The sequence below is a fragment of the Pyrgilauda ruficollis genome, unplaced genomic scaffold (genome assembly GCF_017590135.1).
Source record: "Pyrgilauda ruficollis isolate IOZ18807 unplaced genomic scaffold, ASM1759013v1 scaffold123, whole genome shotgun sequence".
In the NCBI taxonomy this organism is placed as follows: domain Eukaryota; kingdom Metazoa; phylum Chordata; class Aves; order Passeriformes; family Passeridae; genus Pyrgilauda; species Pyrgilauda ruficollis.
In genome coordinates this window covers 218,741-232,211 of record NW_024510655.1, presented here as the reverse complement: position 1 = coordinate 232,211, position 13,471 = coordinate 218,741, and the positions used below count along the sequence as shown (strand labels likewise).

Genomic DNA, 13,471 nt, shown 5'->3' with positions numbered 1-13,471 from the left:
TTAGCAAATCTCCAAATGGATAGACTTCACTAAAAAGATCAAAGTCACCAATACAGAAAAACTCCAAGTCAAGATGTCAAAATTGTGACTTGCAGGTAACAAAGAAAGAAATTTAACTATTCTATGCCTCATGCCCCTGGAGTGGTCTAGATCAGGAAAAAACCTTTTTTATAAAATGATATAAAAAACCCACAATTTTTATAGGTCAGGAAAGAACAATCTTTATTAAGAAAAAGCTTTTGCAAGCACTTTATACAAAATAACATGGACAGAAAAATCTGAAAGAGAAAACTGGTGCCTTCAGAGAAAACTGTTTACAGTGTCTGCAGGGCATAAGTCGCAGTATGGGATGATGTATTTTAACAGTAAAGTAAGGGGTTCTGCAGCAAAAGAGAAGGGACCACAAAGAAAGTAAACTGTCTTAAGGTTAATGCATATGGGCACAGAATGCAGTTCTACTTAGGAGCTGGACTCAATGATCCTTGTGGGTCCCTTCCAACTAAGAATGTTCTGTACATCTGTACTCCATTTTTTTCATTAAAGCAATCAATAGGTAGTTAACTGACATAAACTGTCACAGATAATGTACCATATTTAATTTCCAAGCAATTATTCTGATAGAGCACCTCTATTTCAACTAGCACAAAAATCTAAGCAACTCTTTCATCTAAGACCAACACTGAAGTCATCTGCAGCCCAGACTCAAAAAGCCTCTTTTAGGCTTAAACATCCACACATATTTTGTACAGATCTCGATTCTCCTAAGAGAGGCCTGCAGGTGGTTCTGCAATGCACCTGAGGTGTAATGCAACCTGAGAGCTGAGGGCAGGTACACCTGCATCTCCTCTAGCCCAGGGGGACACAACATCAACTGCCTTCTTCTATGTAAGGACAATTCTTTCCTGAAGACCAAAGCAGCAGCAACTCAAGGAGGTAAATATTGTAACAGGCACTTCGGGGAAGAGCTGCTCATCAGCTAAAATGATCCCATACTACTTTCTGATAAATTTAAGAAAGTCCTAGTCATTCTGTTTAGGCATATTCTGTAAGGCATATGTAAAATACGAGCTGCAGGCGATGGCAGTTCCTTCCTCTCTGTTCAGAGCAACTACAGAATTTAGAGATCTATCTGTCAAGTTTGCCACTGCAAAGGCAAGAGCCTTCCTTGGAAACAGGGGGAGACAGCTCAAATCAGTACCACACTAACCTTTCCAGCTTACTCAAGCTTTGATTCCAATGTCAAGTAGCACTTTTTACATACTAGAAATTTTAACTTTGGAGTCTCACTCCAGTGCAAAGCAACTATATTTGAATCGTTTTTTCCCAAATCTCACAACATGGCCACTGAAGACCACTTACATTAATCTTCTTTTTTATGTGTTAAGATTTTAATTTTAAGCACTGCAAGGAAAAGGTTTTGCTACTGTTCTGCATTTTCCACATTTTCCTACAACTTTAGAAGCAGTAAGTACTTTCACTTTAAATCCAGCACCAGACAACCCCCACCATTTATTTTATGTGCAGCATAAAGAGTAAGGAGTTCCAGAGGTCTAAAATAAAACTTGTGAGATAAGTGTGACAAAGGTCCTAAAGCAAGAGCATCTTCAATTTTATGAAATAACAAAAATCATGATTGCTGAAATTTTTATCTGTTAGAAACTGCCACCTTTTCTTAAGCACTAAAATCTACCTAATACAGTGAAGTACAAGAAAAGGACACTTGTACCAAAAGATACAATGATTTAAATATATTCTTTTCAAACAGGAGAATTTTTGCTCACAAAAGGATCTCAAAAAGATGAAAAGTATACCCGTCACATACCAGACTGAATTATGGATTCAAAAGCTTTCACTCTAAGCAGTACCTCCTGAAAAGCCTTTTGAAAAGGTGGCATAAGTGCTCAGTAGACAGAAGGTCTTGCCTATAAGACAAGCTTTCTATACGTGTCATTAAGCCAGAAGAACAGAACTTTAAATACAACTTCAAAGTAAGAGCTCAATAATCTCATTAACTCTGCTTTCAACTGTATAGCACCACCAAACAAAAATTAGGGTCACGAAGAACACACTGAGTTAGAAAACAGTGGCACTTAATATCAGACATGTAACTGATATACAATGACATTGTCTTTCCTTATCAAGAAAAAATTTACTATAGCTCCACAACAGCAGGCTTCAACTGTGAAGGTGACTTGAGAACCTTACAGATCCCCGTTCACCTTGATGCAATGTTCAGCAGCTGTGAGCACTCCCCAGGCACTCTGTGCAGAGAGCGGCTATGGAGTACATCATGGAAATGATCCAGGTGAAAAGTATCCAACCACAAATAGGGAATTAAGAGGGGGTGGAGGCTTAAAATAAGCAAATACAGTTAGACCTCAGCTCCACAAGAAATTACCTGCTAGTGATTACGGTGCATCTAACTGTATGCACTTGGAGGAAAGGATAAATGGAAGGGTCAAGATCTTGAGTTACTAGTCAGTGCATTCAATCACAACAAAACAACTTCTCAAATAAAAAGAATAATTACACAGTTCAAAAGAGCCAAATAGAAGAATGGTTACTGAAAAGTTCATGACATGCACAAAGCCTGTTTTGATCCATTTGCAGCTGTCAGCAGCCAGTCTTCACACCATACCTATCTCAGGTAAGTTTCTCCAGGCAACACTTGGGTTCAATTAAGCTACATGCAGAGTACAATACATACAAATCATTACATCCTAAAGCATTTAAAGAGAACTCTTTTCCTACCTAATCCAAGCTTATGCCTTTGCATTATTTAAAGATACAGAAATATTTGGGGTTTATATGTAGTTACAGTATGTAAAGTCACACATATCTTGTTAGGAACGAGCAGCAGCACCTCAAATGAAAACTCATTTTCTGGACTCTTAAGAAGAGCAGCCACAAAGCAAAGTAAGGCAGGACATATCCTGCTACAGTGAGCTGGAGCTCTATGAGCAACTTGCAATACTTTGTAATTCTTAAACAATGTATTAATGAAAGATTTACGGCAAAGACAAAAGACATCAGGGAAGTCAGCAAGGAGAAAGATGGATTTTATAAAAAAGGCTCAGTGAAAAGACAGAAGACATGACTAGTTTTATGGACTTGTGGTACACAGAGACATCAGTCCACAAGCGCCAAGTCTGTGCAGGTTATCAACAACCACTGCAGTTCACACTAGACCTAGACTGCCACTCTGGTGTCATACCGGGCAGAGGGTGCTTCAGAGAACGAGGGTGAAGCAGAAGTGAACGTGATTTTGCAGACTGCAAAGCAGTTAAAACTTACTTTTATTCTTGCTAATCAGTAAGTTTTTGTCCTTTTCCATTGACCATCTGTTGTGTGAAGATCTTCTTCAAGCACAGCTGAAAAAACTGCACTTGTTAAATATAGGATTTTTCATTACATAGAACAGTAAATACTCATACTGGATTTTCCAGCCAGGTATGTGCTTGAAGGCAGTAAAGTACAGAAAAGTAAAGTCAAAATCTAAAGATAAGGAAGAAATACGAAAGGGAATGGTTTGGGTACCTCCAGTTCTAACACAGAAAAGGATGGAGGTTTCCAACCAATACTATTTGAAAGCCAGGAGAAAAATGAACATCAACTCAAACTCAGGGAACTGGGGTTTTTAAAAGGCAACAAAGGTTTAATACGCAAGTGAGCTACTACAGAAAAATAAGAGAAGCTGCACAGTGGCATCTTCACCAGAAAATGATCTTGAATTCTAGAAGAAGAAACACCTTCATACCTTTCTACAACATGATGTACACACGTATTATGATGCTTCTCTACACAGAAACATGCTAAGACACAGCCCTGAAAGAGACTCCTTCAGCCCAAAGGAAAACTGATTTCTGGTATTTTCTGTCTGTCCTGCCTGCTGCTGTTTAAAAAAAGAAAGAGATCAACACCATACTTACACAGTGAACCAGCTGTGGTCCGTCCTCTTTTTGACCTTTCTTGATTAGCTTTTTCAGAAGCCAAAGAAGCTCTGGTTTGAATATTTCTTTTTACAGGGTTCTGCTGTGATTCTGCAGCCTTCTCCACTCCATGAAAGTATTTCATGTGATAATGCAATAACTTGGCTTTGCGGAAGGATTTTGAACAGTCCAAGAACTTGCATCTAAACTTGTGATCTTGGTCAACAGTTGCAGCTTTTTTTGATGCAAGAAAATCTGTTCTCCTACAAGGTTTTGTTACTGTAAGAACAAAACAGATAAATTGCCCCATGCATATGCTATATTTACCAAATGGTTTCCTAAACTTAAACAGCAAAAAGAAGCATGCATTCACACATATTAGCTATGAAATGCTAGAAATAAAATGTTAATGCCTTATCTGCCTTTAAGATTAGTAACTTTAAAGAGAAAACTCTACCCTACACTGCTCATAAATCTGGTTGTAATGACGCCACTGTTTTTAAGAATAAGTTAAAATATTTTGCTTCCCTGAGTCCTTGCCCAACAGCTGATATCACTGTATGGTGCTCCTAAAGATAAAAGACCGAATCACAAGTCCGAACACTAAAGATTATTCATTCGCAACTATTCACATCTTTGGTGAAAGCAAGAAAACAGTTCTGCTTCTCTGCTTACAATTATTTTGCTACCTGCTTTCTGGGTGCAGAGTTCTGCCACCAAAGGCTGGTTACTTTCAAAGACAACAGAAGCAGTATGTCAGAACATTTTAAAAGTAAAATTGAAATTTATTTCAATTTCTAAGCAGCAATGAAAAACAAATTTGCTTGCATCTGTTACAAATGTTCCCTATGTTACTTAGTTTCTCAAAAAAGTAAGTCTAAAGATTCAAATGTAGGAACATTTTAAGGCACCTATTCCACAGAGCACTGCTCTGCAACCGAGAGCTGTATCTATCAAGAATTTTAGGAGCTTTTAGTTCATATTTTTTCTAAGAAATATACAAAAGAAACATTTTGAACCAAATCAGATTACTGTCACAAGTATCTGTACTCAATACAACACATAAGAAGTAAAAATGAGGAAATGATCTAAATAGATCTACACAATTATCCATCACTAATACACACACAGCATCAAAAAATCCCTCTCCAGCTAGAAAACAATGGAAAGGAGGTATCATTTAAAAAAAAAGCTAGCTTCCAAATACAATTTTTCCATTTGCTTTGCCAGTACCAAATTGTTATTTCCATCTTTACAAGTTTTCAACTTTCAGGATTAAGGATTAAGAAAGCAGTGTTTAAGTGCAAGACCCAAACCTAGCAACCATGACTAAAACTCAAGGGATGCAGCACACGAATGAAAATTAAGACACTGTATCAGAAGTAGCTCTAAGCAAGAGACAAAAGTACCCAAAAACACCATGAACAAGAGTAAGATTTTCTCTACGTGCAGTAGGGCTTTGAACAAGAGTGTTAAAGGCAGTGTCAGCACGACCCTGGAGTAAAAACACCGTACAGCTTGTTTCCAAGTTTTTAGCATGCAGTAACAAAAATGGTGTTACTGAACAGCAGAATTAAAGGTTGTCACAGTGCAGGGAAGCATCCGAGACAGCTACACCTGAGGCACATCCAGCCTTTAAGTATCGTGTACAAACAAATCTTTAACATGGAGAAAACATAAGCAGTTGTACCCTAATGCATAGGGAAAGATTAAGTCATATGCAACACCAAGCTGGTTAAAAGAAAGAAAGAATATGCAATAAAATTGGAGAACAAAACAGTACAAAGGAAGATACCAGTTTTGCGTGTTTCACAGTGGTAATGACCAGGAGGAAGACACTGTGGCATAACCACATTAAGAACATGCGGACAGGAACATCAATAAGACTGCAGCAAAGCCAGACTCACACTTGCAGAAAGATGAATTTTGCCACTACCAAAATCAAAATATACTGCAGACCACCAAAAGCTGCATATAGGAAGAATGAAAACATATTTCAGGAAGGCTCAGTGCAATGGCCTGTGGGTTTAGTGAAAGCAAACACAGAAAGGTCCTCTTGACTGTAAAGGAATAAAAACAGCATTTGGGACTACAGATGCTGAGAATCTGTTACTATTTAGTAACCAACATGAAGCTGGAAAACAACTGCAGCAGAAGGGACTAATGGGGTCAAAAAGACTTAACAAAAAACATTACAAAGATGACAAGGGAAACTATTACACCATCACACAGCTGTCAGGATGAGGCCCTGCATCCAAGCTCAGAGCACTTCTCCACTGAGCTAGAAAGATTCTGAAGAAGATATAGGGAATGGCTTCTACCTAATCAGCTACAAGTTCAAAAAGGAAATTATTGCATTAGCTAAAGTTAGAAATAGGGATAACAAAGACACGGGGCAAAGGGAAATGAAGCAGACAAAAAGCTTAACTGCAATGTGCAAAAGGAATGTATTCAGAGTAACAGAAATACAGACGATCCCACAAAATCTGAAACAAAGCTTCAATCATTCCCATCACTACATTTTCTTTACAAGTACCACAGTAGAACTCCCTGTCACCCAGGCACAGCAGGAAAGTGACAACCAACTCTGCCACCCAGGGGAGCCTTTGGAGAGCCCTTGCTCTGTACACTCTGAAAATGACATCCTACCCCAACACCTAAAGCGGCAGCTACCATCCTTACACGCAGAATTTTTGCTCACAACATATGACACTACAATTGGTTTCTAGAGAAACAAGTTTGGTGTATTGTCTTCAGATTTTCAGGCAATTGCCTTTACAGAGGAGTTTGGTGGGTATTTTCTGTGAGTACAGAGGAAAAGGAATGGTAAATTGACACCTGCTATTTCTCCCATGACTATAATCAAAATTCAAACTCCTCATCTGCTTTTCAGCCATTACAACATTAAGCACAGACACCCATGGTCAAACATCAATGTGTCCTTTAAGTTTCACTACAGAGAAAAACATTCCTTCAGTGTTCCCATCGGCAATGCTTCCCACTTTTCACTGGGCTGAATTATCCAAGGCTCAAGCTATGACCATGTTCAGCAGTAAGTTTACTGTAAAATGCACAGTGTGAAGCTTCCAAGTCCACCAGAAGTGTTTTCACACTATCACCAATTCTCTCTTTGACATGACTCCTGCTGGGACAGGAATATTTGGCAGCAGCAAATATATATATAAATAAAAATAGACCTTAACTGAAGGTCTGCCATCCTGTGGCATCTCCTGCAACACCCTGGTAAACAACCCAAGAAGCCAGCAGCACACAGAACTCTTCCTGTTTCCGCCCCCACTTAAAGGTGGCTTTACTACAGTTTCAAGCCATTAGACTTCCACACACAACTGCTGGCTAAAATGAGGAGACCTTCACTTTCTATTTCCTGGTCTCCAACGAAATACTAAGTGAAGATCAAATTATTTCTTCACTTGCTGTTAAATTAAACACGCTGAAACTCTCTAAAACTCATGTTCTCTGGCACATTATCATCATGATAGGTCATGGTAACAAACATGCTTGAGCTGACAATTTTCACACTGTGCTCTGGACCACTTGACACCACTGGGCAGTGTCCTCACTAATTACTTATTTCATTCAACTTATTTCTTCTGAAATCTTCTGTTGTTTTTCCTGTAGCTCTCAAACTACATTTCTTCCTTCATTTTCAAAAACCCCCTCTCTTTCAATACATCAGTCGTGAAACAAAAACCATCTTGCTTAATTGCTCTTCTCAAGCTAATTTAGGTAAGGACAGCATCCAAGAATTTCCAGTGCATTCAGAATCCACAGGAGGAGATGCCTGGTGTAAGAAATACATAACAGCATCAATGATCACTGACCATTACATATTTATAAACTTGTGAGGTTTTGAGCTGTAACATCACTTGGCATTGCAAGAACTACTCAAGACAGTATTTCCTATGACACTCCACTCACCAGTTTCCCCCTGTGCTGGAAATAAATCGGTGCCAATAAAAGCAGCCTGTACTGGCAGTAAAGCACGTAAGCCTTGCAGTGCAGCACTCACACCTCAGCGTACTGTTGGAGGGGCCAGGTGGGGGGGATGTGAAGGCTTTACCTGCACTTTGACCTGTAACTGGAACACTGTGACCAGACTGTGGTGCCCCACCCTAGGGAGCTTTAAGTGAGCAACGCAGGATGGACTGACTTACCTACCATATATTGTTAGGCTCAAAAATACAACTTTCATGCTATCGTGAAGGGATTAAAGCCTACTGAGGTGAGCTGCAGGAGAAACAGCAGCTCTTGCAAACTGATGAAAAGGTCTTAGGCTTCTCCTTAACTGAAACCCAAAGCTAACAGAACAAAATCACAAAAGCAGGCGTAAGTATAAAGCAAATAAAATCCCTGATGCACCTCTATGCAAATAAATAAGTAACTTCAACAGTGCTAGCAAATACAGCTACAAACACAATAGCAGATGTGCACAAAACAAAGGCAGCTCACCTTCAAATTTAAAGGAATTTTCAAGAGTAAACTCACATGAACAGCTATGAAATGCTTCTGGTTTTGCACGTATGCAGAGCTTTAACTGGCTGCAAAAATTTGCCAACTGACTGTCACATATCTTTTGGAAAGACAGCTTGATTTAGCTAAATTCTGATCACCCCTTCTTGTCATTAGGGGGCCAAAAGCCAGCAGAACAGGATTCTAATCTTTCAGTACATGTAATGATTCAGAATTTCGGTGAAGCTTTCTAAAAAGGAACTTCATTTTTGACAAGCAATGCTATATTGCCCTTTTAGAACATGTTACATTTTAAAACATCTCAGTTATAGGAAGACACCAGACTGTGTTTGCTGTTATAAATATCTGCAACCACTATTAATCTTGAATCATCTACCAATCAGTGACTAGAAAAACACCCTTTAAAAGGAATGTTCATGTCCTTAAAAATTCCTGATATTCAAATGCTATAAAAATAATGTTCTTCCTATACATCCTGCCAGATAAAATTTGTACTACCAGAATATACTACTCAACAATGCCAAAAATGACACCAACAAATCACACTGAGGAAAACAGGTTTCACAGTATTCTCCTACAGGAAGGTAATTCATTCTCATTAAGTGACTAGAATTGAAGTCTACAGACAAATAATAATGGTAATACTGGGTTACAATACTGCCTTTGTTCTACACATGGAAAGCTACCAATGACTAACTTCCATGCCGTACATTGTGGGAATCTCACATGCAACAGACCTTCTTCTCCCACACACACCACCTACTCTCCAACAACGTACTTTGCCCCCTGCCCAAGCCCCAAATCTCTTTAAAACACAGGGCAGACTAATGAACATAACTGCCTGACACACAGTTATTCTATCTGGAGCCTATCTGTTCCCTTGCCAATCATCCATAAATTATTTAATTCACCTCCCAGTCTCCAACACCAGCTATTTTTAGGACAGCATGCCTGGGCTCAGCAACGTATCTACCCCTCCATAAGAGCAGAAGCCACTGGCGATTTTTAGAAGTATTTTCAGATCCCACCTAGAGGCACCTGTCATTGTCATGCTGCTACACACATACACCACTACCAGGTAAAATACCAAGTCCTGCTGTTCCCCATTAAGCAGCTCATCAGCACTGGGGTGTACCAGTACAATCCCACAACCAAGACAGAGCACAGAGAAGGAAACACAGATCCACTTTTAACTACAAAGGATTTATCTGTGATAGAATAATGGATTTTCTAAAACTGCTTGTTAATAACATTTTTAATGTTGGTTAAGTATGGAAATGTAGATTTTTGCACTTGGATTTCAGATTACAGTATTTACTCCAAGACCCTGCATAGCTTTTATCATCAATCCTTAAGAGTACTCTACAATAAGAACACCTGCTTGCCACACCTGGATGTCCACTCAGGTGCATGTCTGATTTCTAACGTTAACTGAAACAGCTTTCAATTAAATAAAATCCACACTCAGAAGTGTGGATTTTTACGTAAAAAACAGTGTTGTACCTCAGGTCAGAATTCAATGTGAGTGAATATTCCCAAATCACCTTTAATCGAGCTTGCTCAAGTCCTGACAGAAGAGCTAGAAACAAGAGTACACAAACTCTCTATCAGAGCCTTTGGGCAGGTGTTAGCCAAGCCCTGTTCCCACAGCTTTGCTGCTTGTATCCAATGAAGCAAGATCAGGCCACATCCCACACATTCCATTAATGTGAATCACACTACACACACAAATATTAAGCATTCAGTTGGAATTCTCCCGAGTTCAAACTCAAATTACAAATGCTCAGCAGTAGCTGAAGGAGACCAACATCAAAAGAGCTTGTATTTCTAAATAGTGTAAATGTGTAAATTTTCATTTACACATCCAACCTAAGTGAAGATGTCAGTTCCTTCCAGCACTTTCCACCCATTAGTGGAAAGAAAGAGGACATGTGACTTGAACAGTTATACCCAAGTGAGTGAGAGAAGATAAGTGCAAACAAGAGGCAAATTTAAAATAACCAACAAACAACACACAGAGATTACTCCAGCAATGCTGAGAAACCGTAAATCTCTCCAAGTGCTCTGTTACACTTAAAATTAAACTTGTTAAATAGAGCATAAACTAGGAAATATATACTTCAAGTTTCCCCAGTTAGATGTAGATCAATAGATTAAAGTTATGAGAAATAATCACAGGACAGCACCATGTTTTGACTATGTCTACTATCTGCACAGGAAATTTTAATTTGAAAAGGCAAGGTAAGAACACTCCCCAGCTAAGAGAAAATAGAATAAATGTATTACAACAGACACTGAAATTTTTGAACTATTTCATAAATTTGCACTAAATCCTCCAAGTCTAAACATAAGGATATAAAAATGCACAATGAGGATTTCCAAACAGCAGTAACAGTAGTATTACCACATACGTGCAGCAGATTAAGGAGAAAAGAACCTGACCTTTTATGGTGCTAAATTCAATTTAATCCAGAATTCCAAACACTGAAAACAAACATTTGTTAACTTCATCATCATGCTGAAAATATTACACCCAGTCATTTAAAAATTACAATTTCCACTTTTAAGATTGCTGTCCAACTTGAAAGCATAAGACTAAAACTGAGTCCACAAGGAATAAAAATATGCGTTTTTTACCATGGTTAACATTTCAAAAATGCTCCCTTTTAACACCTGCACAAGTGGAAAACACCCGGTGTCAGTTGCCTTAAGAAATGCATCAACATTAAGTATGAAAAACCTGAACCTGTAGCAGCAGAAGGTTCTTGAGTTCTGACAGGAACAGAGGAAGACCCAGTGTCTTCAGCTTTTTCTTCCTGCAAACTGGCATCTGCACTGAGTGCTGTGCTATGCAATGCGTTTCCAGGTGCTCCTTGTTCACCACAACTTTGGTCAGATTCAACAGGAATTTCTAACTGGACTAGAATGAGAAAAAAAATTTCCCCTGAGTAAAATGTGTACAAAAACATACTTCAGAACTCGGGCGGGGGGCAGGGAGTGGGGGAATCCTCATCACATTATAATGGAGAAAAATACCCATCCATGCTCTTGACTGCTTGCTCTTGGTCACACACAATTTTTGCAACACAACTAACTTGTAGTACCCCTCTGAACTTACAGCTGCTGAGAAACACACAACTTAACTGTTTATAGCCCAGAATAGGACAGATCTCACACCACTACAAGAGCTCCCTCAAAAGGGAAAGGCAGTGAAGCAGAGGGCAGAAAAGGGAGTGTTATCTTAACCCTGTTTAAGCATAAAAGCATCCCATTTGATGCTTTTAGTGTTCAACAACACAATTAAACTGTAAGAACTGTAAGAATTCAGTACAAGGGCTGTTACTTCTACAATGTGAAAGTGTTAAAACTTTGAAATTACCTCATTTTCACAATCAGAACCTGCATTCCCTACAAAAGAAAACCAACCAATCAAAAAAACCCAAACCAACTATTTCCTTGGAATTTTTAGCCTATGGAGCTCTCCTTTGCTGGAAAAGCTCCCATCACCCAAGGGAAATGCTGAGGTTACTGACAGAAAGGGCATCAAAAGCCAAAAGCAATCAGGGCAGCAGAGCAATAGAAACTTTACATGAGTCTTCCCTGCACTGCTGATGCAAACAGGTTTTCATGGCAGATATAGAGCCTGCAGGTTTAGCAACTGAAAATACAAAGCTTGCAACAACCACATGACCATCTCATCACAAAATCTGGGGTACAGTGTGAAGGCACTTACCCTTCTCAGATTCATTTTGGTTAGGTACTGCATCTTTCCAAGTCTGAATTTCCGTGGAAGTTGTGACAAGATCTGTATTTAAAATCTCATGGCTAATACTGGATGAGAGTCTTGAAGATCGCCTCCTGATCTGGTCTCTCTCAGTATTATCTGAAGAGTTCTTAAATTTTTCCTGAGCTGGAACAGTTGTATTTAATGGTACTATGCAGTTACAGGAGTACAAACAGATCACAAGCAAACTTTCAAGTTCTTCCCTCCCTGTGACTCCTTTGAAAGTGTGCTTTTAAGGATTAAGGCTTAAGGAGATTTTTGCACCAAAAGCTAAAAAGCCTGGAAAATTAGGCCTCTGTAAAAGCTACAATAAGTTACAAATAAGCATAAAAATACAGCAAAAGCTCTCAACTTTTTTCTTCTAGTAACAGATTTGAAGTATGAATACAGATCAGTATCTCATTAGTTTCTTACTGAGAAAAAAAATTCCACTCAGTAAAATGCACACAGAGGCATACTGCAGAGCAGTGGGGGTGTGTTCATCACCTTATAGTGGAGCTGGTCTACACAAACTGTTCCACGGACTAAAGGAGTTAGATGAGACAATTCAGACACGCAAAAAGCTGTGACTGAGCTGGATAACCTACTGAAGTTTAAGACTGTGGTATTAAGAAAAGAAAGTTTTCTTTAGATCTTCATCTCCTTGGCCATGACACTTTTACAGAGAATATAATTTTCTTTCCTCATCAACACACTCAAGTTCTTCAGCCTCCACACAAAGATAAAATAGAAGCTATTCAACTGCAGTGGCATGAATATTTATGTAGCATTAAACTGCCCTTGCTTTAATCCTCCATCTAGTAACTGAAGAGTTTCTACAACTTCTAAGGCTTCTATTGCCTTCTATATATTGGAGGCAATATAATCACTGCCAGCCATACATCTATGAACTTTTGCATCAAGTCTCACAACTTATGCCTCCTTTATCCAAAACCAACTTTTAAGATCTAGGGGGGAATTCCAGCATGATGATGCCACATATGAATGGCAAATTTGTGAAAAACAAATGCTGTACTTCAGTCAATGCATCTATCACAGTTCAAGATTAATATCATAGATGTTTTATCCCTCCTCCATCCATTAAGCTTGAAGAACTTTTATATTTATACACACACACATAGTGTGAGAGCTAAATATCAAAAAACTCACACAACGTTTTTTCAATCCTGGGACGCTTCAATGGAACATCACCTCCTTTAGGTATTTTCCGACGTCTTAACTCCAAAGTTATGGGCTGCAGTGTCTGAGAACTTGGCTCTACATATTT

At 38.8% G+C, this 13,471-nt stretch overlaps 1 protein-coding gene across 14 annotated transcripts in view; it reads right to left on the bottom strand.

The window, feature by feature from the left end:
• PHF20 (PHD finger protein 20) overlaps nt 1-13,471 on the bottom strand; it is a 66,501-nt gene that overhangs the window by 30,099 nt on the left and 22,931 nt on the right. For 10 of the 14 annotated variants that reach the window (XM_041490520.1, XM_041490525.1, XM_041490527.1 and 7 more), the window contains 4 exons: nt 13,354-13,461; nt 12,154-12,330; nt 11,161-11,340; nt 3,930-4,208 (listed from right to left, as the gene is read on the bottom strand). In XM_041490520.1, coding sequence (XP_041346454.1) covers nt 3,930-4,208; nt 11,161-11,340; nt 12,154-12,330; nt 13,354-13,461 — 744 coding nt within the window. The remainder of the gene's footprint in view (nt 1-3,929; nt 4,209-11,160; nt 11,341-12,153; nt 12,331-13,353; nt 13,462-13,471) is intronic. The other 4 variants (XM_041490523.1, XM_041490526.1, XM_041490529.1 and 1 more) reach the window with 2 other exon arrangements.